Below are 25,199 nucleotides of genomic sequence, written 5' to 3'. Positions count from 1 at the left end.
CAGCAGCAGCAACAGCAGCCCGGCTGGCGCTGCACCCATGGCTGTCAGTGCAGCACTGTTTGCGCACACGGTCTCGAAGGCTTTGGCTGGCAGGGCGCAAAGCTCCCCCCCCCATGCGCTTGCATATTTGTGTAGTATGTACAAATACGTAGTAGCTGTCGGCCGCGGCACGGCGGAGCATTGCCTGTCTGCGCCTCGAGTCGCCCCCGACCTCCGCGTCGGCAAGCGGGACAAGACAGGCAGGAAACCGCCAAGGGCACAGGGCCTCTACTACGGCATCGACGCGATCAAAGCCGCTCAAGAGAACAAAAGGTTCATGTCTTTGGGACTGCCCGCGCCGGCCACTTTGGGCCTAGCGGCTTGGCGCGGCTTCTACGACAACGCTTCCGCCATTGAACGCCTCCAAACCCTCCCGCAACACCACGCCCCGCTCTCCGGAGTAACACGAACCACTCGATACCCCAAACCCAACTCGCTCTCTTATCCGTAGCCAAGCTATGAGTCGCGGCGGAAAGCTTGCCCCAGAAGTCAACCGGTGAGGAAGGCCCCGTCAAAGGCGCCAGCGCATGCCGCGCCCCAGCCCGAGGCCACACGACCTATGCTAACCGCCTTCTCCACGCAGAGCTCTATTCGTGAAGAACCTGAGGTGAGCTCATCCACTTCCCCGTCGCCTCTGCCTTGCGGCTCGTGCTGACAAACGCGTTGCAGCTACAACGTCACCCCGGAAGAGCTCTTCGACCTATTCGGCAAGTACGGCGCAGTGCGGTACGTTGCACCCTTCCGTGCCGCCCATGGCATTGCGCTCTCGTCGAGGCCATCATGCCGTTCCGGTGCTGATATTCGCATTAGTCAAATCCGCCAGGGCATTGCAAACAACACAAAGGGCACCGCATTCGTCGTCTATGAGGACGTAATGGACGCCAAGGCAGCCTGCGACAAGCTCAACGGCTTCAACTTCCAGAACCGTTACCTCGTCGGTATGTAGGCCGATGATCTCCGAGACCCACCGAGGCGTTCCGACTGACACATGTCCGCAGTGCTATACCACCAGCCAGAGAAGATGGTCAAGTCGAAAGAGGACCTCGAGCAGCGCCAGGCCAACCTAGAAGCTCTCAAGCGCCAACACGGTATCGATTAGCGCGAGGCGAGACCCGCGGGATGCACTTCTCCGACAAGCGGGGCGCCCCAGGCCCAGCTTGCGCGGGCGCCCGCGGGTCTCACGACTACACGATCAAGGACAGCACCACGACCAAGTGCTGAATCCAAGCACCACAAGTCGGCCGTCACCCATATTTCTTCTACCACGGCACCGACTGCAGCGTCTACTTCTTCCCCCACGGCGAAACGACGGAACTCTGGGGATCCTCACGTTCCGAGCGCCCACGGGCATCATCATAATAGACCGAAACTGTTAAAGCGGGGCTCTGGCTGGGACTCCGCTCATAGGCTTTTTACACGGTTCACCTGGACGGCGTTGAGGGGTTCTCAGGCTCAGGCGGTTCGAGTATGAACCAAGTGGCATCTTTGGGCTTCATTCACGGGTTTATTCCCAGGTCTCTTCGAATTCGCGGATTTGGCGGGTTCTTCCTCGTTGCTTGCACATGAGCTGTCGCGTTTCTTTCAGTTACCTCAGATTGCTCGAAGACAGGCTCAATGAACATATTTCCCAAGTTTCACAACAACAACTCTTCGTCTCTCATCAAAGCATGCTCGTGCAAAAGTAATAGTGGTGGTGGTAGTGCTCTTCAACAGCGTGCATTTCGAGTGCCATCATCTACGTATTAACCCAAAAACATAATCCTTCTTTAGGTGGTATATCCAACTGCGGCGGTAAAGCCCGGTCATAGCGAACGTGGGGTAATCGGTAATCGTGAAAACAGAAAAAAGAAAAGAACAAGACCAAAAAAAAAGCCGGTTAGAACAAGCAAGCAGCATTAAAAAGGAACTCCTCTTCCCCTCCTTTCCAATTCCCCCTCCCAAAAATGATCCGTAAAAAAAGGGGTTTGCGTCCCGACCAAACGAACTTGTATTAGAGGAAAGAAAGCGTTGTATGTGCGTGACCGCGGCGTCCGCCCATTCATTTATCAAGGATGGGCGAAGACGGCGTCGACGGCCAATACATACACACAGCAGCGTGTTTCCAGGGGTTCGTTCGTTCGCTCGTCCATCCCCTCGCCGCGACGGCTCGGCTCGGCGGGGGGGTAGGTTAGGGTAGGGAAGGGCAGGGTAGGCAGCAAGTAAGCGGTGCTAAGCAGCGATAGCAGCAACAACAGGCGTGGGATGAAGCTCCAACTCCGACTCCGACTCCGACGACAATGACGACGACGACGACGACGACGACGCAGTCAGCTCCAGCCCAAGCAAGCTCGCAGCAAAAGCCAGGCCAGGCCAAGCGCGTCCGTCCTAGATGGAGCCCGCATCCCACGCGTCCTTGAGTCATGCGTGGAACGTAGCGGTGCTGTTGCTGCCGCTGCCGCTGCCGCTGCGCTTCACAACCACGGACGGCAGCTCCGTGGCATTCGAGCGCTTGTAAGGCGGGGGCGAGACAGGCGCGACGGGCGCCGTCAAGTTGGCGTTAGCGAGGGTGTGGGTGTTGCGTCTGACGCGCGCGAGCAGCGCCTCCGACGACACGTTCGCGCCGCGCTTGGTCATGAAGAGGTCGTCGAACGCGGCGGCGGCGCGCGCGGCCCTACGGGCAACAAAGCCCGTAGGCAGGGCGACGGAGCGGCGGACGGGGGAGCCGGCCGAGGGGGCGGCCGCGCCATCGACGATCTGGCTGCCGCGCTCGAAGACGCCGTGCGTGGCGTTGGCGAGCTGGAAGGGCGCGAACGCTCCCCGCTTGATGTGCGTCGTGTTGGTGTTGCGGGCGGCGAGCTCGGGCGTCGCGGGCACGGGTGCGGCCGGCGACGTCACGTTCAGTGGCTGCACGGGCAGCGTCGACAGCTGCGTCGCGTTTGTGCTGGCGGGCACGCCGACGCGCGGGTTCGGCAGCGCCGTGGCGAGGCTGGCGAGCGCCACGGTGACGAGGTTGGTGAGCTGCATTTTTGGGGGTGGTGGTGCTGCTGGTACTGGTGGCGAGTATTGTTGTCCTTCTTGTGGCTTGGCTTCTTGAGGGACGAGAGAGGGCCCTTCTTTTTTTTCCCTTTCGGCTTGGCTGTGGCGGGGAGGTAGGCGGTGGGCTTGGGTGGAAGAAGAAGCGGGCAACGGACGCGTACAATATAAAGTACCTCTCGTCGAAGGGAGCAACAGCCACTCAGCACGTTTGGTTGGTCGATGGGGGGCGAGAAAAGGGACGCGGGCACACGGGGACGACGAGGGAAGAAGGTCTATTGGGATCTACCTTTATACTCGACCCAGGGCGTCGCCGGTGTGCCGCCTCTGTGCCTGCCTTCGTTGGCTGGCGGCTGCAAGGCACCAGCGGGTGGACTGTGGGACGTGACAGCATACCGGCGCCATTCCTACCCAAGCCCTGGGTCGTGGCCTTTGCACGCGAGAGGATCAGCGACATGTCCTGAATATTGCTCATGGGGGTGGAGCTGTGGGAGGTGCCAACGCTTGGACTCCGGTCTCCCGTTTTCTCTCTTCTTCCTCCGACAAGGCTCCTTTCGGGCAAACGTCCTGGCCGGGGTGCCGGGCAAGCCGTAGGAACGGTGATCCTCTTGCAGCTTCATGCTGTTGAGAGAGTGTGATGGCTCGCCATGCTAGGCGCGCCGGGAGCGGGCGGCCTGGCCGATCAGCGGAAACTTTTTTTTTTCAGTGTCTCTCTCCTTGTTTTTTTTTTTTTTTTTTTTTTTCCACTCCGACTCGTGGGTGGTTCCCGAGAGCAGCAGGCCCACTAAACACCGAGGCGCCTTCGAAAGGTGCCCGAGAAAAGTCTTGACCGTCTCGAGCTCGTCCGGATAAGCTAATTGGATAAGCAGCGCGGCCACGCGTCGGGAGGAGCCATTAGCACTGGCCGATAACGGGCCTGGCCTTTAACGCAGGCATCGGGGATGGTGGATAGGGCCCTATGGAGCAAGTGATAGTGTTGATCCGCGTTTGCTTGGCTCCGCTGCTTGTTTAGACCAACAGCGGCCGGTGAGGCGCACGTTGTCGGTGCGCGCGCGCGAACTGCTGGCGATGGATGTTCCTTCTCGATGGGCCAAAGGGCCGTTTCCCGAGATGCTGTGCATGCATGCATGCAGGCTGCAACGGCGCCTAAAATGGGTGATTGACAGGAACTGGCCGAGCGAGCGAAGCAAAAAGAAGGTTAATGGTAGGGAAAGACAGTGTCTCACATGGCGGACGGTGATAGGCACGCCATGCTGTCATCGTCCATGCTTTGCGCCAAAGCCCAAACGAGGGCCCTGCAGGCCAGGCGGAAAAGTCGGTGATGGTCAACAGAGCACGGCCCCCTCCCCTTCCCAGCAGCCTTACCGTATCCAGTGTGGGCTTTGAGTTTTCCGTCTGAGGGTTTGCGGGAGCCCCGTCTTGGTGAACCTCTGCTTTGTCCTCTCCAATGCCCGCCTGCTGCTCGAATACGAGACGTACCGTCTTCTTTCTCCAGGTTGGCGTTCTGTCATAACCTTAATTCAACGTGCTCGCCTGCAGCTTTCTCGGATGCGCCTATCGGACCGAGCGACGCTCGCCGATGCGATAAGATCAACACTGATCAAAGGCTTTGGACCTGCAAGGCACGGCTTGCCCATGTTAATAATAGTAGACATCCCTACTTCTTTGCTGCCGAGTGTCCGATTCTAATGCGCCTTAGATAACAGTAGTCAGCCAGCAAATCAAGAACTAAACATGGACCGTGGTCAAGCTATCAAGGCCTCAGAGATCAGCGGAGAACCAGGAACAAGTCATTGAACTTAAGATCAGCGATCTTAGGCGAAGCAAGAACCACTTTCGAGAGCACGTTCAGACGTCTCTCGCCATTCTCGGGAAGTGGTCCGACGAGTAAACCTCCTTTCGGAACGGCCCAGGAATCCTTGATGGTTCCTCGCGGTTGTCCAAGGGTTTCAGCCGGTGCGAACGTGTTTAAAGTAGGTGCAAACCCAATTAGACTTGTCGATTCCAAATCGCGCCTTGAAGTCGATGACGCGCTGAGGGCCTGGACCAAAGCGATACGAAGGCCCCTTGAGCGTTCGGTGTCCCCTGACGACACGCGCTGCGAGGGGCACCTGATCCGACGGATTCACTGACATAGACAGTATGACAGAGACGCGGCAACACCTCTTTGTGGCATTGCTCGCTAGAGCCGCTTGCATCATCGAAAGCAACGCTCACGTTTTTTGGCCCCAGTGAACCTTCTCGTAAGGACGGACGGGCACGCTGGTGGCCGAAAAACTTTGATGATGTGCTATAGTGGTTATCAGTTAAGGGCGAACAACGCTGAAAGGATCGATGCCGGCAGTGAGTCGTAGCATCAACTCCCCGGATGAGTAGCAGCGCCGGCCTGTTCGAAAAGGGGTCAAGATTTTTCAACGCCCTATCATGGCTCGTCGCTACGACACGCGTGCCGATAACGGTGATCGAGGCGGTTGATGAGGTGCTTTCGCACCAAGGGCATCCATCTCTTCAGAGCCTTCCACAACCAGAAAAATCGCTCGCCAGATGAAACCCGTGCCCAGTGTGATTCTCGATGTGTCGATGTGACGGGGGAAGAGCGGGCAGCACATTTCTGGCACGCTGGATACTCTAGGCAGCGCGCGTGTATCTCGTCACGGTCCCATTCGCGCGGCCTTTGGCGCGGCCTGCCCACATCAACCAACGCTTATCTCTTTGACCAGGGGCGTGTCCGTGCGGAGCTTGACGTTGGCAACGACCAACAATTCGCAAGTCCGGGCCATGCTGACGTTCGATATGCCGCTCCTATCATAATAATGTCGACACTCGGGTCGGATGCGCGGCATGTTCGTTCGGCACTCGAGTCTAGTTTCGCAGCGAGCCAGAAGGGAAACGCACACCCCATCGGCTGTGTGTGCCGCCTTCCGTCGTGCCGAAGCTGGTGATCGCCGTGGGTGAATTGGCGTGTGTGGGAGATAGAGGAGACTCGGGGAGTGGAGTGCGGAGATGGGAATGCGGGAGCTTTGCACCGAGTTGTCGGGTTGCCTCGGCAGCGACACCATCTTGGCAGCAAACCCGGCCGAAGCCTGCACTGCGGTTTCATCCCGACATGCCCCCTTGTCCTCTGTCTCGACCTCCCTTTTTCGTTCCATCGGTACCTCTTTTGCATGAACATGGCTGGCTATTCGGGGAGTGTGATGATGATGCCATATGCATCCATCATCATCTCGATGCCCTGCATTGTTGATATCTTGCCCGCAAAACCCTTGGTGTTCTAGAGATGGCTTCCAGGAGTTTGCACCGCAGATCCTTAACAATTGGGTTTGTGGAGCCTAGAAGGTCCAATGCCTGCTCTCAACGATAAGGGTCAGGATTCAAGAAATTCATTTAAATATATTGGCTTCCGGTAAAACAAACCTTTCTTCCAGATCCCCTTTCAGAAAGAGCAGGGACATGGTATCGTCGATTTCACTTCGAAGCTGATCCATGGAGTTTGGGACGGACTCTACAGTACTCCTGCAACTCATTGGTTACTCCGAAAGATTCATGAATGTTGAACATCCATAATCATCTCGTTGCTATGTTCGATCACAAAGGTAAATAGGAAGATTGGTTTCACTGTTATGGACTCATGTCGTCAGTAATATTCTATTGCGACTATTTGCAGGCAACCCGAATAAACATCCATTACAGAACACGGCAGTATTAAACCCAAAGAGAACAAGTATGGTTTTGCCTACTAATCTAGCAATGGGTAGTTTTGTATCCAACGTCCACTACTCTTCCCTTCCAATTCAACGACTTCTTTCCGCCCCCACCAATCCTCTCCGACCAATCAGTTCTTATTGTTCGCGTTCTCCTTGTCCTGCGCGACCTTCTTGGCGGCAGGCCTCTCCATAATAGCCTGGAGCCATTTCGCGAAAGTCGGGTGTTCGGTCTTGTAGTCGAATTCCGGGAACCACTGGGGCATGCTGGAGTACCAGGGGATGAAGCTGAGGTCGGCATAGGTGCACTTGTCGCCGACGAGGTACGGAGTGCCCTGCTTCTTGAGGTGGCGGTCAATCACACCGGTGACGCGCTTGATCTCGTTGCTGTAGCGCTCGATGGCCGACTGGATCTTCTCCGAGTGGTAGACCGAGAACCAAATCTTTTGTCCGAAGTAGGGTCCCTGAACTTGGTGAGTACGATGTTATTAGTGGGTTGAGGGATGTCCCGTACCTGTCCTGACATCTGGAAGTGCAGCCACGAGGTCGTCAAGGCCCTTTCCTGCAGGCCCGTGTAGCGCAGCTTGTTGGACTTGTCGTAGACCTCCTCCAAATACTCGATGATGGCGCCAGACTGTTGAAGAGAAGGAGATCGGTCAGAAATTACTGTTTTGCATACGCTTGTTCCATCAGGCTCTCACCTCAAACACCTTGATGCCAGTGTTGGGGTCCTCGAGAGCGGGGACGCGGCCATTGGGGTTCAGGCTCTCATAGGGCTCCTGCTTCATCTCTTGGAACTCGAGGAACTTGTGTTCGTAGGGAACCTCCAACTCCTCGAGAATGATGGCGACCTTCCACGGGTTAGGACCGCCGAGGTGCCCGTAGAGGATGAGAGGCTTGATGCTGGACATGGTGACTGATATAGGTGTCGACGAAGGTGAAGAGAAGAGTTGTGGTTTGGATGAGGCAGTAGACTTGAGAAGAGCTGTGATTTGGAGGAGACAGTAGACTTGAGGCAAGTGGTCTTTATACCTACGAAGTACCTTCACGGCTTACAGAGTGAGGGTAGTACAAAGGCATGCTGGCCTCAAGGAGGGACCACCCCACAGCTCGCCGCCAAAGAAGCTTCTCGTGTCTGTTTCTGCTGCGCATTACAAAGGAAGAGGCTCCAGCGGTTCCCCGCACATTGGACTTGCCGAAGAAGCTATGCACTATGCGGTTTTCGGTAGTCCATGGTGGCAGGCGGTGAATGCAGGAGCGGAATTGAAGCAATTGGCACTCCGCCTCCTTACTAACTTGCTACATTTGTAAGCCGCGCTCGGCACAACAAATAGCGAGCTGACATATTTAGAGAGAGGTGGATTAGAAAGCAAACATTATCGTTGAGGTGCTGCGTTGCTTGGTCAGCGGATTTAAGGCCCCGTTTTCCGTGCGGATCGGTCCCGTCACCATTTGGCATTAGATCGTGCCCTGCAAGGGGAATCCCGGCTCAAGCCACTTCCGGCAAAGGTATGTATCCCATGTGAACCGGATCATCGCGCATTCGGGTGAGGTGCAATGTAATACATTTTCATTTATTTCAGCTTTTTCTTTTCCACACATGTCGCGCTTGTTCGCTACCTCAAGTTTGGCCTCAAATCGTCAGCCCTTTACTTCCGACAACATCGTACTCGTACAAACTACTGGTCCTGTAGACCTATGACATAGTACATGCAAGTTACATGCAACCTCAACTTCCTGCTAAGATCATACTTACCATACTCTCATCACGGCTCCATGCTCCTATCAACATTGAAGAGCCTCGGGCCTTCCTCCGTCTTCCTGAAGCCCAGGTGCATCAGTTCAACCCAGATTTTTGGATACTTCGCTTGAATCCACGCCTCAACATCCTCCTGCTTTTTGACGCCAAAAGAAGCATTGAACAAGGTGCCCAACCTACAAGTAACTCCGTTAGCCAGTCACATATCAAGCACAACAATGCCTGAAGGGACTTACAAAAACACATCTGGCTTGAAACCAAACTCCTTCTCACCCTTAACCAGCGTCTCCTTCGCCTCGTCCGCAAGCTGGTTGCCCGCTAGAGCGCCGACGTAACCGGCAAATATCTTCTTCGAGATGGCCACATCCGCCTTCCGCAGCCGCGCCCACAGCGCCTTCGCCTGGCGCTCACCAAACGGCATTTTCTCGCAGGCACGGAACGCGATCTCGATGCTGTTGTAGGTGGGACCCTCGCGCGAGTTGACTATGTCCTCCCAGAACTCGAGTCCGCGGCGCGGCTGTTCGCATCCCGTGTACGCCATCATCAGCGCGTTGCGGAGCCGTGTGTTTGGATCAATGTCTAGATCCAGCTTCATCTGGTTGTGCACCAGTTCCAGGCTCTCCTCGTCACCGGCCCCAGCAATTCCCCGCAGCACCGCGATGTACGTGTCCCTGTTCGCTTTGCATATGGGGTGCTCGAGCTGGCGCATGTGGTTGAAGACGTGGTAGGCCATGTCCGGACGTTCTCGGGCAAAGAACTCGTTCATGATACTCGTGCGCTTCTCGCGCGATATCTCGACGAAAATGGACTGCAAGATGATATACGTATCCCAGGCGCGGGTGTTGCTTTGGTTGCGGTCACGGACAATTGAGACAAGGGTCTCGGCAATCTGAAGGCGCTCCTCCTCAGAGTAGTGAAAAGTGTGAGTTTGAAGAAGATCAATGGCGTCGCGGAGTTCGTTGCGCAGAACGTGCATCTTGGTTAGGACACGAACGGTTGCAGCCTCAAAGCGGGCCTTTCGTTCGTTGAGATCGTCGACGAGTGGCATGATGGCAGCGACATCTTGCTTTTCAGATGAACACATTGTCTGAATGAGTTGGTTGGCCGCCACTATGTCCTCGTTCGCAGTTGTGTCCTCGGCTTGGAGCTTCTTGTAGGCGGCTACGGCGCCGTCAAGGTCGTCCACAGATAACCGATAGGTTACTTGCAGGCCGAAAGTAGCAGCATTTGGGCGGATGCCCCACTTCTGGCCCAAAGTGATGTATCTCTCCGCGAAGTATGGGTCGTTTCTGGCTATGCAGTATTCAACCAATTGATTGATCGTGTCGACATCAGGTCTGAGCGTGGTCCCGTCATTGAATGTTCTGCGAACCATGACCGTCATCATCCGGTCGACTTCGTCGACACCTTTACCGGAGCCGGCGGCCCAGAGGAAGACATTGTCCCACATTTCCTTCGCGGTCGTTTGCCTGAGAGCCGTGTTCTGGCTAGAGTACTGTTTCTCGAGTATTTCGAGCATCGACTTTATTAGGGACTGTCCCCACTGGCGCTCGTTCTGCTTCAAGCAGGCCTTGATCAGGTCCCGGTATGCAGCACAAGGAATGAACTCTCCGGTTTCCAGCTGTGCTACTGCATCGTTGTACCACTTTTTGGCTAGCTCTAGGTTCCCCTGGGAAGCGTAAAACCTAAATATCCTGCTCTTCATCGAGACGTCTGTGGGGACCTTGTGCTGCTCCATCAGCTTCAGGGTCTCCAGCAACTCTTTCTCGTTATTGTCGTGGATGAAGCCATCGATCAGGGCCATCCAAGGCCTGGAAGGGAAAATGTTCTCCGGCGCCTTCCCATCCCGCTCCTTCAACCTTAGCACTAGCACGTTCCGTGCACGCTTGCCCTCGCCATTGACAACCATTGCCTTGATGTACTTGAAGAACTCGTTCATGAACGTGACATTGTTTACCGAATCGTCTCCGAGCCTGGTCGTCTCAAACTCGGTGAACAGAGCTTCCGCGAGCTCCACGTGCTCAAAGCTTCTGGTAGACGGCGCAATTGTAAGGACAGCGAGACCTTCACTGAGCCTTTCGGTGGGATTCCGTGGTGTACCATCCGGTCTCGGATTGTTCAAGACGTGCCTGAAAGTGTTCAAGGCGTGGGCGGCCTCCAAGTCGGACAGAGCTTCCTTTGCGTTATACTTGGCGAGAATCAGTTTGTTGAAGGCAATTGCGAGCTCAGCAGTGGGTGGGCGTCGCGCATTCAAGCCAATGGTGCGGTTCAGCTCGAGCATCTTCTCCAGACCGGGGGCCAGGTCCTGCTCTTTTAAGCTGCGCTCTGGCTTGCGCGAGAAGCCAAAGATGGTGCGCCGCTGCGCGAAGCCACTGCGAGGCACGCGCCTATAGCCATATTGCAAGCCGCCAATAGCTTTGCGATAGACGCAATCCCGGTACACGATTGGTTCATCGGAAAGTATTCTGCGGATGACGAGGCGCGTGAGGTGGGTGGGCATGGTGGCGGCGGATAGTGCGGACGAGGGGGGTCGAGGGTGGTGGATGCGGCGGTCAAGGTCAATGGCTCATGGCGGAATCAGCGGGATCAGAAGAAATTCAGAAGGATTCCCCGCGTTGGGCGCATTGAAGCGGAGGGGTGGTCGTCATTCAAGTCATGGCCGCCTCGCGGCCGAAAATCCCAGTGCCAAGCCATCTCGTCACGGCTCTCCGTCGAACAAACTCCAGAGACATTCCCTTCCTAACCCGCCATGTCTCTTCTACGGGCCTTCCCGAGGCCAATGGCTTCCTTCAGGTCCTTCACCACCACTGCCTGCCTGCGCAAGGAAGAGCCAAACAATGCCACGGCCGGTATTCCTCCATCGCGCGCCCAAATCAACACCTAGCACCCCCCACTGACACGCACTCCCACCAGGTCTACTGCACGCCATGGCCCCCGAAGCCGAGGGCGGAAACTTCCCCGCCCACCGCCGCCTGCAACTGTTCCGGAATCGGAACCGCGACCCAGCGGCCCCCGAAGCCGAGGGCGGAAACTTCTCCAGCTCCCGCCGCCCGCAACTGTCCCGGGACCGGGACCGGGACCCAGCGGCTCCAGGCGCCGGCGGAAGCATGTCCAACGCACAGTGGGGTGCCCAAATGATCAAGGAAAACAAGGCCGTCACTCAGAGTGAAATACAAGCCTCGTGGCTGCGCCAGGACCTCGAGAAGCAGATGCCGCGTCGCTGGACGGCTGGTGACGTTTACGCGCCGCACGATATCTCTCCCGTCGAGTCGACTAAGTGGCGGCGCAAGAGGACCACGCCGAGCTTGGATGCGTTTGATACGCTGGCGTTGGATCCGCTCAAGGAGTACAAGGTACTGTCTCTGCATGGTCCTAGGAAGCGGACATCTAGCTATGGTGGGGAGAGCATGGGAACGTAAAGCTAATCACCTTCTCCTATAGAACTTCTCCGTCATGTCCGAGTACATGACCGAAATGGGCCGGATCAAGCATTCAAAGGTCACTGGTCTGCGTCCCGTCAACCAGCGCCGCGTCGCGAAGGCCATCCGGCGCTCAATCGGCATCGGCATCATGCCGAGCGTCCACATCCACCCGGAACTCATCAAGTCGTCCGTCGGCCAACTTACTGGCAAGAAGTTGTAATTAGACGTCAGAGGAGGGCAATGACGGGCAACAAACCACGCCGGGGAAATCTGTGGTAGCAGATATATATGGCTCTGCACCGACGACCATATAAGGCCGGGGATCCACTGCTCCACCAGACCGGGTCTCGGACGATCGCTGCTGTGTGCAGAAGAAGTGGAGAAAAAGAGGAAGAAGAGGAAGGAAGACGGATTGTAAGATCACATACCAAAAAGGCTGTATGCCACAGTCATGTACACTCGGGCACAGCATAGGCAAAGCAGCACCCATACATAAATACAGCAGTCAACATCGATCAAAACCCGCTCACGTACTATCTACAACCTTTAACCCCGCCCCCAAAGAGAAGACCAAACCCCCCCCCTTCCGAAACGAGACCTCAACGCCAATCCCCAGCCCAAGCACCCCAAGTCCTCAGCTCACCACAGCACCACCCCCGTTCCCAGCATCATCATCAGCATCCCCAACCCTCAACCCCAAACCCCCACGCAACCAATAGCCACCCCGCGAAACCGCATGACGTACGCCAGCAACCCTCACACGCACGCACGCACCCTCCTCCCGCCCCAGCTCCCCCCTCCCGCCAACAAGCCATTGCGCAAGCACCGACCCCCCCGTCCCGTCCGAGACACGGCGTCCCAGCCGCCCAGGAGCGCGCGCGCAGGCCCAACCGCCGCCTACGCACGAAGTACGTGCGCCCCTAACGGTAGGGAGAGAGAAGGGGGGGAAGGGGGGTGGCAGGCACAGGGGGGGAGCACCAACGACGACTACGCAAGGCCAGCCTCGGAACGGTGCTGGCTGGTGCTGCAGGGCAGGGCAGGGCAGAGGAGGAGGCTACTGTAACTACCTACTACGTAAGGGGCAAGCAACAGCACAGCAGCAGCAGCGTACGTTCGGCTTGCGTACAGTAACTACCTACCACGTCCCTCGCTACGTAGGGACGGCCTACTACGTACGGAGTACATAGAATACCCAGGCCAGCCAGCAGGGCACCAACCCACGCACCCCACGAACACGCCTCGGCTCGCCGCGTGCCACCGCGTGCCAGCATCCAGCGCACCGGCAAAGGACAAGAGCACGCACGCACGGATATCGCACGCGCAATCGCATTGCGCAAGCGCGGTGCCAGGCAGCCCGATCCAGATCCCCCTAAAGCGACCTTAATCATAAACCACCGCGGCGTACGTCACCCCCCCTAACCCTTCCTACAACTAGTACGTACGTGGTAGGTAGGCAACCCCCCCCTCCGGCTCCCTCGGTGCCGGGCCTCCACTCTAGACACTCCACTCCACTCCACTCCACTCCCTCACTCTGCCTCCGTGCTTGCCGCCCCTATCTATCCGGATTCCGCCATCTGAGACACCATCTGTGTTTCGAAACGCCGTCTCCCGAGCCCGCGTCTCCCGGGCCCGGGCTGCTATCCCTCCCCCTCTTCCGAGAACGAGCCACACTTTAAACGCACCTACGTGCATACGTGCTGTCTATATATATACATATATGTATATACGGTACGCCGGGCAGATGTACATATATATACAAATATATATACCTGAGATACGAGGAGCCCGGCCACGCACCCACACGCACCCACGGCCACCAGGGCGGCCGGCACGTCGTCCCGTCGCGACGAAACGGGAGATGTGCGCGTCGCGTCCGACGGCGCGGGTCTCTTTTGTTTCTGGCTCGGTGCTTCGTCAGCGTGAAACCCGGGCCCGTCGTCGATATGTCTAGGTATCATCTAGTCGAGACACGACACGACACGAACATGGCAGGGCAGGGCACCAATGTTTTGTTTCTCCGTCTGCGTTTTCGTTTGACAAGCATTTTTATTCTGTATCTAACGACACATACCATGTCCCATGATCGCCTCACTCTCTCTCGCACCTCGCTCGCCTCTTCCCACCATCGCGTTCCCACCTATGCTTATACAGTGCGAAAACCAAAGAGCCAGTGCGAGTTGTGAACCAGGAGCAAATAAAAAAAGCATGTCTGTGTGCGTCGGCTCCCCAGGTTAACAAGTCCCAGAAGTCCGGCTCCTTGGATACTAAGACCAAACAAGACGCAGCAAACCTGGTTCCTGTGCAAAGCATTCGTGTTGTACTTGTAGCTGTTGTTCTGATGCGGGGTGTGCGCCTTAATCCATCTATAATAATTTTGTTCAGACCTTCCCTAGCGCTAGGTCCCTTGAGCTCCCGACAGTAGAAGAGGGACCGAATGAAAGAAGCCTCAACGAGGGAGGGGTAATCCTCTGAGGTTGATTAAAAGGGGTGAAGTCTAATGTCGTGAAGACACGGGCAAAAAACTCATCTCTCAAAGGAGGGGAAAGGAAGAGTCCACCGTGGCTTGTGCTTCGTAGCGGCCAAAACGCGCCGCTTCAGAAGTCCGAATATCGTAGCACGATCGGCTCCAAACATGTTTCTCGTTTAAGCACCGTTGGGGTTGGCGGGGAGGGTGCCGGTGCTCTCGCCAAGGAGCGAGCCAAGCTTGTTCTTGGCGTACTGGTCATACTCAGGAGCAAAGCGGGGAGCAAGGCCACCAAGCATGACGAAGACGACGAAGACGATGAGCGCAAAGACGACAATCTTGCGCATCGCGGGGTGACGGGAACCGTACTCAGCCCAAGCACGACCGCCCTGGCCCATGTACTCCTTGATCTTGTCGGCACCGAGCTTGTAGTAGACGAGACCACCAAGAGCAATGCTGTAACCGAAGGCCTGGAGACCGGAAACGGGGTCCTGGAAGATGAGCATGGAGGCGAAGACAAGGAGAATATCCTTGAGAACACCGGACAGAGTAAGGACGAGCGACGAAGTCTTGCCAATCTACACGGGCTGTTAGAAATTTGGTCCCTTCTGGTTTTGGCGGGATGAAACTTACCAAGAAGACGACGGAGACGTTGAGGAGGAAGGCAACGGTAGCGTTGCAGAGCAGGGTGAAACCGCCAACCTTGTAGATGTCCTCCATACCCATGCGGGGAAGCTCAGAGAACAGGCAGACAACACCGTTCATGATGGCGCAAGCAGGGGCGTAGTAGTACAGGGAAACGAGCGGGTCCATCTTGAACTCGGCGGAGCTGAGCAGGCGCTGGACCATGACGAGACGGACGGCCTCGAAGCAGATACCACCGGCCTGGTACAGGAAACCCGTCATGTTGAACTTGATCTCACCGAAAGAAGCGATGACAACACCGATGACGATGAGGGAGACGTTGCCAAGAGTGCGCATGTTCGGGGGAGCGACACCGAGCGACCAGGTAGCAAGCAGGACAGCGACGGGAGTGGTGGCCTTTTGCACATGTCAGATTTGAGCCATTTCAGCGGCGTTTTGCGAGTCGACTAACCTTGAGCATCTGGATGAAGGCAACGGACAGGTACAGGTAGGCCTGGTTACCGCAGATCAAGGACAGCGAGAAGAAGATACCGATGGGGACAATTGCGCGCAGGTAGACGCGACCGTTCATGGGGACCTTCTTCCTCGAGTCCAGGACGTTGGTGAAACGAGCCAGGACCTGGGTCATGATGGTCGCGAAGGTAAGATGCCATGTCGTCAGGAAGATGGCTGTGCGAACGTCAGAAAACGCGTCTGCAGACAGAGACGTGTGTGGGAGAAGACATACGGAACCTGAAGCCGGCGGTGTCGAGAATCCACTTGTTGAAAACGATGACACTGGAGGACAGGGCAATCCAAGTGCTGCGAAGAGGGTCAGCGTGGGCGTCCGATGGAGGATTTTTCCCATCTCGACTCACGCAATGTAGACGGCCGGAGGGAAGGCGGCCTTGGGAGGCTCAGACTGCACGGCATCGGGGTTGACGGTGGGCAGGGTGGCGGCCTCGCGCGGGCTCTCGCCGGAGGCCCTCGTCTTCTCGTCGGCCATTGCTGGAGGCGTGGGGGATGCGACGGGTGGTGGGTGAGGGGAAGAAGGGTATAAGACGAGTGGGGACCTGCAAGGGAGACGGGAATGCTACACAAAGGTCGAACGAGCGGTGGTGTGGGTGTGGTGGTGGGTGAGGACACTGAGGGAGAGAAGAGGGAGAATCTTCAGGAGAGTTGGCGTTTGGCGAGTTATGAAAGGCGATATGGCGCGGGCGGGGGCGTGTGATTGGCTGGGGCGGGGAGCGGCGGCGAGGAAGCTTGCGCGTAAGGCCAAGCAGCCGTTTCGAGCTGGCAGCTCTCAATCAAACGGGCGCGGGACCGATATCAGCGATCGGCGGATGTAACGACAGGGGGAGCGTGGCCGGCCTTGCTTTGCGTGTCAATGCGAACGGCGAATCGTGAAAAGCTTCGCAGCCAACTCTATTGCGTGTAACTCGCATCCCTCCCCCCTCCCCCCCCCCCCTGCCCCCTTTCCCGGTGTCTTATAATCAGGTAGTACCGGAGCGCCGAAAGCAAGCAAGCGAGGAAAAAGAGGCTTGAATCCATCTGCCCTGTGGCCAGGCTCCCTGAAAATAGAAACGAGGGCGCCCGAGAGTGGGCCGGGGCGTCGTCAGCAGCGCACTTTAAGCAGTGCGGTACCTCGCCGGGGGGGAGTGCAGGTCCCGTGCCCGCGCGCGATGATGCCAGCGCCAGCGTGCATCTCGGCGACGCGCATCTCGTCACTGCAATCTGGGCCGCACGTCGATCCCCCTTTTCCTGTCGGGCGGGGCGCGGCGTGTGTGAAACTGGCCAGGCTAGCAGCGCCGGGACCCTGTCCGGGCGACCTTGATGCAGGAGCTCTGGCCACCTCACATCAAATTGGCACCGCGCCCTCCCCATAAAATTATCCTCCCCAGTGCCTCGCTCGCTGACCGCCCCCTAACCCGCTCACTTATAACCCAGCGCCCGCAGTTCGTATGTTGAACTTGGCCCGCAACACCCTGAAAAGAGTCCCGAGTTTCCAGGAGATCCTGCAGAGCGCAACCGGCAACAAGATGAGCAACAAGGAAGAGATGTAAGCCTTTACCCCGACAAAAGCATTGAACTCAACGTGGCCTCAATCCGCTGACCATTGTCTTTCTATCACAACAGCAACGTCGACGTTCTCGTCATTGGCGCTGGCCCTACCGGCCTGGGTGCCGCAAAGCGTCTCAACCAGATCGTACGCTCCTCCCGCCCGCCTGTCCATTGCCACCGCCAGCTGACCTTTTCGCCCTGTAGGACAGCGCCTCTTGGTTGATCGTCGACTCCAACAAGACTCCCGGTGGTCTCGCCTCGACCGATGTCACCCCCGAGGGCTTCGTAAGTCACTCCCGGCCTCAATTGACTGCCAATGGGCCTCCCCGCTCGACTCCCCGCTCGCCACCCCGCACAGCTTCGCTAACCGATCGTCTCTCCAGCTGTACGATGTCGGTGGTCACGTCATCTTCTCCCACTACAAGTACTTCGACGACTGCATTGACGAGGCCCTGCCCAAGGAGTCTGACTGGTACACTCACCAGCGTATCTCCTATGTCCGCTGCAAGGGCCTCTGGGTCCCGTACCCCTTCCAGAACAACATCTCCATGCTTCCCAAGGAGGACCAGGTCAAGTGCATGGACGGCATGATCGACGCTGCTCTTGAGGCTCGTGTCGCCGGCACCAAGCCCAAGGACTTTGACGAGTGGATCGTCCGCATGATGGGTGTTGGCGTTGCCGACCTCTTCATGAGGCCCTACAACTACAAGGTGTGGGCCGTCCCCACCACCAAGATGCAGTGCCAGTGGCTCGGCGAGCGTGTCGCCGCTCCCGACATCAAGACTGTCACCAAGAACGTCATCCTTCAGAAGGCTGCCGGCAACTGGGGCCCCAACGCCACCTTCCGCTTCCCCGCCCGCGACGGTACCGGTGGTATCTGGATTGCCGTTGCCAACACCCTCCCCAAGGAGAAGACCCGCTTCGGTGAGCACGGCGCTGTCACCAAGGTTGATGCTTCCGCCAAGAAGGTCACCCTCAAGGACGGCACCACCGTCAACTACAAGAAGCTCGTCTCCACCATGGCTGTCGATGCTCTGACCGAGACCATGGGCAACAAGGAGCTCAACGACCTGACCAAGGGTCTCTTCTACTCCAGCACCCACGTCATTGGTGTTGGTATCCGTGGTGAGCGCCCCGAGCGCATCGGTGACAAGTGCTGGCTGTACTTCCCCGAGAACGACTGCCCCTTCTACCGTGCCACCATCTTCTCCAACTACTCCCCCTACAACCAGCCCGAGGCTTCCAAGAAGCTCCCCACCATGTACCTTGCCAACGGCGAGAAGGCGTCGAGCTCCGAGGCTAAGGAGGGTCCTTACTGGTCCATCATGTTGGAGGTTTCCGAGTCTTCGATGAAGCCCGTTGACCAGGATAACCTCCTTAAGGAGTGCATCCAGGGTCTCATCAACACCGAGATGCTCAGGCCCACCGACGAGATTGTCTCGACCTACCACCGCCGCTTCGACCACGGTTACCCAACTCCTTCGCTGGAGCGTGAGGGTGTCCTGAAGCAGCTCCTGCCCAAGCTCCAGGACCAGGACATCTGGTCCCGTGGCCGCTTCGGCTCTTGGCGCTACGAGGTCGGCAACCAGGACCACTCATTCATGCTGGGTGTCGAGGCTGCTGACAACATTGTCAACGGTGCCGTCGAGCTGACGCTGAACTACCCCGACTTCGTCAACGGCCGCCTCAACAGCGAGCGTCGCCTGGTCGAGGGTGCCCAGATCTTCAGGGCCACCGACAAGGCCGATGCCGCCGGTGACGCGAAGCCGGTCGACATTGCCGCCAACAAGGGCTTCTAAGGAAGTCTCACACGAGTGATGTGGATACGATGCACCGCACGGCAAGATCGAGGGATGTTGCTATGTGGAATTGGGTATTTGGCACGGAGCAGGGGCGGGAGTACCAGCACTTTAGAAAGGGCCTGGGTTTGTTTTCGAGGGTTATTGCAATGCTGTGGCACCAGGCGAGCTCTTTCTCTTTTTTCCTGCCCTCGGTGCCACATTGGCGATTAGAACTTTTTTTTTAAAACACTTTCTGGGGGGTGAAGGACGGACGGTTAGCCGCCGCCGTAGACGAGATACATGGACGAGCTGAATGGTAGCTACGCATTAGACGCAATCTGGCCTCAGACGCTTTGCATTGTGACTTCACCACTGGCGGGCCGTGCAGAGTGGGCGGCGGGGTGTTTATTGTGGGCCGCAAAAGAGGGCGAACGGAGACGTCACGCATGTGACCGTGAGCCGGGCCCTTGCGCGTCGCTTCCCGCCAACACCGCGTCCTTGTGGACATTGTGGCCCAAATGGCGCATCCCTGCAGAATGCCGTGCCACGCGCAGGCTGCAGCAGCTTCTGAAAGCGGGCTAGCCCGCCTGCTCCACCGTCTCACAATAATTCGTTACGAGGTAGCATCCTCCCCGCAAGTACGCGTACTTCGAGTCAGTTCGTGTGTCTGCGACACCATCTTTCATTGTCTGACCACTGCCCCTCTCCATCGCTGCCTACTCGGCCGTTTGCCACTACCTTGCGCAATCTAGCCACGCGGCCGAAACCGACTCTGGTCTCAGGCTGTTCGCTTTCTGCCGCTACATTTTCGTTCCGTACATACGACCCTTGACGCCATGGACACCTGGTTGCCGCAGGAAGTCATCCGCCATAAGCGCGACGGCCTCGCTCTCAGCACGTCGGACATCCAGCGCTTCGTGTCGGGAATTACAGATGGGAGCCTGAGCGAGGGGCAGATAGCGGCGTTCGCCATGGCCGTCTGGCTCAAGGGCATGGTGCTGGAGGAGCGCATCGCCTTCACCGCGGCCATGCGGGACTCTGGCCAGGTGCTCAAGTGGGAGCTGCCCGGCCCGGTCGTCGACAAGCACAGCACCGGCGGCGTCGGCGACTTCATCAGCTTGCCCCTGGCTCCGCTGCTGGCTGCGTGCGGCTGCTACGTGCCCATGATCTCGGGCCGTGGCCTCGGCCACACGGGCGGCACCCTCGACAAGATGGAGAGCATCCCGGGCTACCGCGTCATGCCGGACCCTGACCTCTTCAAGAAGGTCGTCGCCGACGTCGGCTGTGCCATTATCGGCCAGACGGGCGATTTGGCCCCCGCGGACAAGAAGCTCTACGCCATCCGTGACGTGACGGCGACGGTGGAGTCGATCGACCTTATCACAGCGAGCATATTGGGAAAGAAGTTGGCTGCCGGTCTGGATGTCCTGATTATGGATGTCAAGATGGGCAATGGCGCCTTCATGACAAAGGTTGAGGCGGCACAACAGCTGGCCGAGAGTATTGTGGCCGTTGCCAACGGCGCCGGTGTTCGCACCAGGGCTCTGGTGACGGACATGAACCAACCGCTTGCTCGTAGCGCAGGCAATGCCGTCGAGGTCGAGGAAGCCGTTGCTCTGCTAAAGGGCGAGGTCCGCAGCGAGCGCCTGTGGGAGATTACGTTGGCGATTGCAGAGGAGACTTTGGTCGAAGCTCGCATAGAGTCCTCGAGAGAGGCTGCCCGGCAGAAGCTACTGGAGGCGTGGAAGAGCGGCGCGGCATTGCAAAAGTTCGAGCAAATGGTGACGGCACTGCAAGGCCCAGCAGACTTCACTTCCAACATGGACAAGTACCTTCCGCGCGCACCGATCGTCAAGCCCGTCTATGCCGAGAAGGCAGGTGTTGTGGAGGAAATCGATTCCCGGAATGTCGGCCTTGCTGTCGTCGCTCTGGGTGGCGGCCGCAGGCGACCTACGGATCTCGTCGACGCCGCCGTGGGCTTCACGAAGCTGGCGTTCCCCGGCGAAGCTGTGGACGCGAGTCACCCCATTGGCGTCGTCCACGCGCAGACCGAGCAGCAGGCAGACGATGCCGCGTTGGCCTTGAGAACGGCGTACCGTCTCGGTGCCGCTGAGAAACTGCCTGGCATGGCGGCGCTGCCGGCAGTATACCAGAGAGTATAGTTAGAGGCTTGGGGACGATGTAGATAGACCCGGTGGTGCCGGGGAATTGAATGCCGTACATGGGTTTGGTTGAGATAACGATGGAACACGCAGTGATCAAAGGCCAATCAAGGCGTGCACAACAAACCTTGACTTCCTCAGTGAAACAAGTAAAATCTTGTCAGACTTCCATACGAATTCTGTCCGAAGGTTTAAACGCGGACAGCGGTCACGTGTGCGACGGCAGCTCTGATTTTCCGTGATCTGCGGACCGCGATGCTCGTTGCCCGCTCGCCGCGGCGTACGTGAGAGAGGCGATCAAGCTCCCCACCAGTCGACGCGCCCAGCTTTGCTTGGTCCTTTTGCAGCCGAGTCGGACAACTCCCCACGTAGCGCATTTGCAGAACAAGAACCGCCGTCGCCCGGGAGACGACGACACCAGCCGCCCAGTCCGTCCGGACCTTGCACCGAGCGCATCAACCACCTACCTACCCAGCGCACGGCATTCGGGCGCCGCACGCGCAGCACCGCCAACCGCCGCCAAAGCCGCCCGATCCCCTCGCCCAGCCATGGCCACGTCGTCGCAAATGCGGACGTGGATATCAGACCAGCTGATCAAGCTGTCGGGCGCCTCGGACCCGACCGTCATTGACTTTGTCGTCGCGACGGCGAGCAGCTCCAAGTCGTCGGGCCAGCTGCATGACAAGCTCGCCGGCTTCCTCGACGGCTCCTCCGCCGACATACGCCGCTTCAGCGATGATCTGTTTGCGCGCGCGGGGAAGCCGCCGCCGGCGTCGGGTGTTGGTGCCGCGCCGGCTGCCGCGGGGGGCAAGGCTGCTGGCGCAAAGCCCGCGCGCAAGAAGTACGCCTTGCTGGATATGGAGGAGGATATGCCGCCGCCCCCGCCTCCGCCGCCGGCGGCGGAGAAGAGCGAGAAGCGCAAGGAGAGGAAGAGGGAGCGCAGTCGTGATCGTGGCGATAAGAAGGACAGAGATGGTGGGCATCGGGCGAAGAAGCTGCGGAGGCGGGATGTCGATGATATTGAAGGCCGCTGGGGCGACGAGGATTATTTCGAGGAGGAAGAGCAGTTTGAAGAGCCGTCGCCGAAGCGCGCTCGGACGGACGACGGCTCTGCGTCTCCTCGGCCTGCGGAGGAAGAAGAAGAAATTGACGAAGCGGAGCGTGATCGAAGAGAGCGCGAAGAGTTCGAGAAGCGGTTGCGGGAAAAGGACGACAAGTCTTCCAAGAAGGTCGTAGAGGACCGGACTGGCGCCAAAGATGCTGCTCGGAGACGAGCGCTAGCCGACGATGCGCAAGCACGAGAGGCTGCCCTAGGTGACTTGAGGTTACGGTCGCGGCAAGAATACCTGAAGAAGCGTGAGACAGAGCAACTCGCGCTTCTTCGGAAACAAGTCGCGGAGGAAGCCGAAGAAGAGCGCAGAGCTGCTCCTGGTGAGTTGAGTCAAGTAGAACTCGACGAGTTTGCGCGCAATAGGGAAACCTTGAGGCTCGCGGAAGAGCGTCAGCGGGTCGACGAGCATATTGACGGCTACGCGCTGCCCGAGGACTATATCACGGAGAAGGGCAAGATCTCGCGGAAGAAAAAGGAAGAGGCGCTCTACAAACGCTATGTCGACCGCGACGAGTATGGCAGGGAGAGGTTCGTGACGGAACAGGAAGAGTGGGAGCGCGAGCAGACGGCCAAGGCCAAGGCTCAAATCCTGCGTCCTGAGCGCGTCAACGAAGGAGACTACGAATACGTCTTCGACGACACGCAAAAAATCAACTTCGTCATGGACCAGGCTCTTCCTGGGCAACGAAAAGGGACGGCGGAGCAGCAGGCGTTTGAGAAACAAATCACTGCGGCCGAGGCAAAGGCCAAATCGATCGAAGAGACGAGAAAAAGCCTTCCCATCTACTCTTGGAAAGACCAGTTGATGACGGCCATCGGGGAGTACCAGTGCGTGGTTGTGGTTGCGGAGACGGGCTCCGGAAAAACCACGCAGATACCCCAGTTCCTGCACGAGTCGGGCTACACGTCCAAGGAAGAGAACGGGAAGACCAAGAAGATGGTCGCTTGCACGCAGCCCCGTCGCGTGGCCGCCATGTCTGTCGCTGCGCGTGTGGCTGAGGAAATGGGCGTGAAGCTGGGCAAGGAAGTCGGCTACTCGATTCGATTCGAGGATAACACGGATCCGAAGAACACGATCGTCAAGTTCATGACTGACGGTATGCTTCTGCGCGAGTTCCTCACGGACCCGGGTCTGGAGAACTATAGTGCCATCATCCTGGACGAAGCCCACGAGCGGACTCTCGCTACGGATATTTTGTTTGGATTGCTCAAGGATGTTGCGAGAGCGCGGCCGGATCTGAAGCTTATCATTTCTTCAGCCACGGTCGATGCTCAAAAGTTCAGCGAGTACTTCGATGATGCTCCCATTTTCAATGTCCCGGGCCGTCGCTTCCCTGTTAACGTATACTACACGCCTCAGCCTGAAGCCAACTATCTCGCTGCTGCCGTCACTACTGTCTTCCAGATCCACATGAGTCAACCTCGTGGCGACATCCTCGTCTTCTTGACCGGACAGGATGAAATTGAAAAGATGGCAGAAGATCTTGCGGAAACTTCGAGAAAGTTGGGTTCTGCTGCTCCAGAGTTGCTCATCTGTCCCATCTACGCAAACCTTCCCCAGGAAGAGCAGGCGAAGATCTTCGAACCCACGCCACCAAAGGCGAGAAAGGTTGTCTTGGCTACGAACATCGCAGAGACGTCTTTGACCATTGATGGTATTGTGTACGTCATTGACCCTGGCTATGTCAAGGAAAACGTGTACAATCCTCGCACGGGCATGGAGTCGTTGGTTGTCACGCCGTGCAGTAGGGCCTCAGCAAACCAGAGAGCGGGCCGTGCCGGGCGCGTTGGGCCTGGACATTGCTTCAGGCTTTACACCAAGTGGGCGTTTTACAATGAATTGGACCCGAACACTACGCCCGAGATCCAGAGGACCAATCTTTCCAGCACCGTTTTGTTATTGAAGAGTTTGGGTATCAACGATCTCGTTAGCTTCGATTTCATGGATGCTCCACCTGCCGACACTCTTATCAGGTCATTGGAGTTGCTCTACGCTCTGGGAGCGCTGAACGACAAAGGCTCGTTGACGAAACGGGGCCGGCAGATGGCCGAGTTCCCCGTGGATCCCATGGTCTCGGCTGCAATCTTGAAGGCTGATCAGCTTCAGTGTGTCGAGGAGCTGCTCAGCATAATGGCCATGCTCGGCGAGTCGTCTGCTCTCTTCTTCCGGCCCAAGCAGCAGAAGATCCACGCCGACTCGGCACGTGCCCGCTTCACCGTCAAGGAGGGTGGCGACCACCTGACACTGCTGAACATCTGGAACCAGTGGGTCGACTCGGACTTCAGCTACGTTTGGGCCAAGGAGAACTTCCTGCAGCAGAAGTCGCTGTCGCGTGCGCGCGACGTGCGCGACCAGCTGGCGCGGCTGTGCGACCGGGTCGAGGTGACCATCACGTCGTGCGGAGCCGGGGAGCTGGTGCCCATCATGAAGAGCATCACGGCGGGCTTCTTCCCCAATGCGGCGCGGCTGCAGCGCGGCGGCGACAGCTACCGCACGGTCAAGAACGGCATGACGACGTACATACACCCGAGCTCGGTGCTGACCAAGACGGGCGACTCGCCGCAGCGCTTCGTGTGCTACTACGAGCTCGTGCTGACAAGCAAGGAGTACATGCGCAACGTGATGCCCATTACGGACCCGACGTGGCTGCACGAGGTGGCGCCGCACTACCACAAGAAGAAGGATCTGGAAAGCTTGGGGACGGACAAGAAGATGCCGAAGGGGCAGGGGGCGGCGGGGAGCAAGCTGTGAGAGAAGAATGTACAGTATATAAGTAGCACAAACTGAAAAGCGAAATGAAGGGTGCGTGTGCATGGAAGGTTGAGTGAAAGTGAGGGCGGGCGATGACGTCGGCTGACAGGGCAGGCGCGGGCGTCCAGCCAGTCGTTCTCGCCCTCGTCGCGCTTCCCTGACATTCAACACCACGACGCCGAGACGGCAGCGCCTAAATCGCGAGAAGTCCCCCACACGCCAAGTTTCACGCCCCCAAAAACCCTTGCCAATCTGCCCAGCCGCCCGGCTCCCGGCTTCCCTACAACCTAAAAACATACCTACAAATATTC

General features: G+C 57.8%; 9 protein-coding genes across 9 annotated transcripts; 5 read left to right on the top strand and 4 right to left on the bottom strand.

Moving 5' to 3' along the window:
- Nucleotides 1–497: 497 nt before the first annotated feature.
- K452DRAFT_217157 (uncharacterized protein) lies at nucleotides 498–1,138 on the top strand (the record flags this gene model as incomplete). Its single annotated transcript, XM_033536273.1, has 5 exons — nucleotides 498–535; nucleotides 623–646; nucleotides 709–765; nucleotides 850–977; nucleotides 1,038–1,138. The coding sequence occupies 5 exons, from the start codon at nucleotides 498–500 to the stop codon at nucleotides 1,136–1,138; spliced, it is 348 nt and encodes a 115-aa protein (XP_033402832.1).
- Nucleotides 1,139–2,436: 1,298 nt separating this feature from the next.
- On the bottom strand, nucleotides 2,437–3,042 carry K452DRAFT_304011 (uncharacterized protein; the record flags this gene model as incomplete). Its single annotated transcript, XM_033542784.1, has 1 exon — nucleotides 2,437–3,042. The coding sequence occupies one exon, from the start codon at nucleotides 3,040–3,042 to the stop codon at nucleotides 2,437–2,439; it is 606 nt and encodes a 201-aa protein (XP_033402831.1).
- A 3,517-nt stretch (nucleotides 3,043–6,559) lies between these two features.
- K452DRAFT_314344 (uncharacterized protein) lies at nucleotides 6,560–7,663 on the bottom strand (the record flags this gene model as incomplete). Its single annotated transcript, XM_033543746.1, has 3 exons — nucleotides 6,560–7,216; nucleotides 7,267–7,386; nucleotides 7,454–7,663. 3 exons carry the CDS (start codon nucleotides 7,661–7,663, stop codon nucleotides 6,884–6,886), a joined length of 663 nt encoding a protein of 220 aa, XP_033402830.1. The 3' UTR covers nucleotides 6,560–6,883.
- A 970-nt stretch (nucleotides 7,664–8,633) lies between these two features.
- Nucleotides 8,634–9,648, bottom strand: K452DRAFT_282107 (uncharacterized protein; the record flags this gene model as incomplete). Its single annotated transcript, XM_033539538.1, has 2 exons — nucleotides 8,748–9,648; nucleotides 8,634–8,687 (listed from the first exon to the last, which is right to left on the bottom strand). Coding segments are annotated over exons 1-2 (902 nt in total), but the record flags the coding sequence as incomplete, so codon positions are not given.
- Nucleotides 9,649–11,645: 1,997 nt separating this feature from the next.
- K452DRAFT_323321 (uncharacterized protein) lies at nucleotides 11,646–12,153 on the top strand (the record flags this gene model as incomplete). The annotated part of the gene is made up of 2 exons (XM_033544630.1): nucleotides 11,646–11,864; nucleotides 11,953–12,153. The coding sequence occupies 2 exons, from the start codon at nucleotides 11,646–11,648 to the stop codon at nucleotides 12,151–12,153; spliced, it is 420 nt and encodes a 139-aa protein (XP_033402828.1).
- A 2,423-nt stretch (nucleotides 12,154–14,576) lies between these two features.
- K452DRAFT_217434 (uncharacterized protein) lies at nucleotides 14,577–16,027 on the bottom strand (the record flags this gene model as incomplete). Its single annotated transcript, XM_033536286.1, has 5 exons — nucleotides 14,577–14,975; nucleotides 15,031–15,438; nucleotides 15,494–15,711; nucleotides 15,770–15,843; nucleotides 15,900–16,027. The coding sequence occupies 5 exons, from the start codon at nucleotides 16,025–16,027 to the stop codon at nucleotides 14,577–14,579; spliced, it is 1,227 nt and encodes a 408-aa protein (XP_033402827.1).
- An 875-nt stretch (nucleotides 16,028–16,902) lies between these two features.
- On the top strand, nucleotides 16,903–19,188 carry K452DRAFT_347947 (uncharacterized protein). Its single transcript, XM_033545508.1, has 4 exons — nucleotides 16,903–17,080; nucleotides 17,158–17,227; nucleotides 17,287–17,367; nucleotides 17,466–19,188. The coding sequence occupies exons 1-4, from the start codon at nucleotides 16,983–16,985 to the stop codon at nucleotides 18,879–18,881; spliced, it is 1,665 nt and encodes a 554-aa protein (XP_033402826.1). The 5' UTR covers nucleotides 16,903–16,982; the 3' UTR covers nucleotides 18,882–19,188.
- A 338-nt stretch (nucleotides 19,189–19,526) lies between these two features.
- K452DRAFT_282103 (uncharacterized protein) lies at nucleotides 19,527–21,089 on the top strand. Its single transcript, XM_033539537.1, has one exon. The coding sequence runs from the start codon at nucleotides 19,700–19,702 to the stop codon at nucleotides 21,023–21,025; it is 1,326 nt and encodes a 441-aa protein (XP_033402825.1). The 5' UTR covers nucleotides 19,527–19,699; the 3' UTR covers nucleotides 21,026–21,089.
- Nucleotides 21,090–21,591: 502 nt separating this feature from the next.
- K452DRAFT_323318 (uncharacterized protein) lies at nucleotides 21,592–24,888 on the top strand (the record flags this gene model as incomplete). Its single annotated transcript, XM_033544629.1, has 8 exons — nucleotides 21,592–23,472; nucleotides 23,497–23,748; nucleotides 23,773–23,802; nucleotides 23,827–23,861; nucleotides 23,883–24,207; nucleotides 24,229–24,242; nucleotides 24,264–24,401; nucleotides 24,423–24,888. 8 exons carry the CDS (start codon nucleotides 21,592–21,594, stop codon nucleotides 24,886–24,888), a joined length of 3,141 nt encoding a protein of 1,046 aa, XP_033402824.1.
- Nucleotides 24,889–25,199: the final 311 nt, after the last annotated feature.

Source organism: Aplosporella prunicola (genome assembly GCF_010093885.1).
Source record: "Aplosporella prunicola CBS 121167 unplaced genomic scaffold K452scaffold_1, whole genome shotgun sequence".
In the NCBI taxonomy this organism is placed as follows: domain Eukaryota; kingdom Fungi; phylum Ascomycota; class Dothideomycetes; order Botryosphaeriales; family Aplosporellaceae; genus Aplosporella; species Aplosporella prunicola.
This window is presented reverse-complemented; position numbering and strand designations above follow the sequence as displayed.

Excerpts from the sequence above, each read along its gene's own strand:
- K452DRAFT_282103 (XM_033539537.1), top strand. The coding sequence starts at position 19,700 with ATGGACACCTGGTTGCCGCAGGAAGTCATCCGCCATAAGCGCGACGGC.
- K452DRAFT_347947 (XM_033545508.1), top strand. The coding sequence starts at position 16,983 with ATGTTGAACTTGGCCCGCAACACCCTGAAAAGAGTCCCGAGTTTCCAG. Across the intron at positions 17,081-17,157 it reads ATGAGCAACAAGGAAGAGAT|CAACGTCGACGTTCTCGTCA; the intron begins GTAAGCCTTTAC and ends CTATCACAACAG. Across the intron at positions 17,228-17,286 it reads CAAAGCGTCTCAACCAGATC|GACAGCGCCTCTTGGTTGAT; the intron begins GTACGCTCCTCC and ends TTCGCCCTGTAG.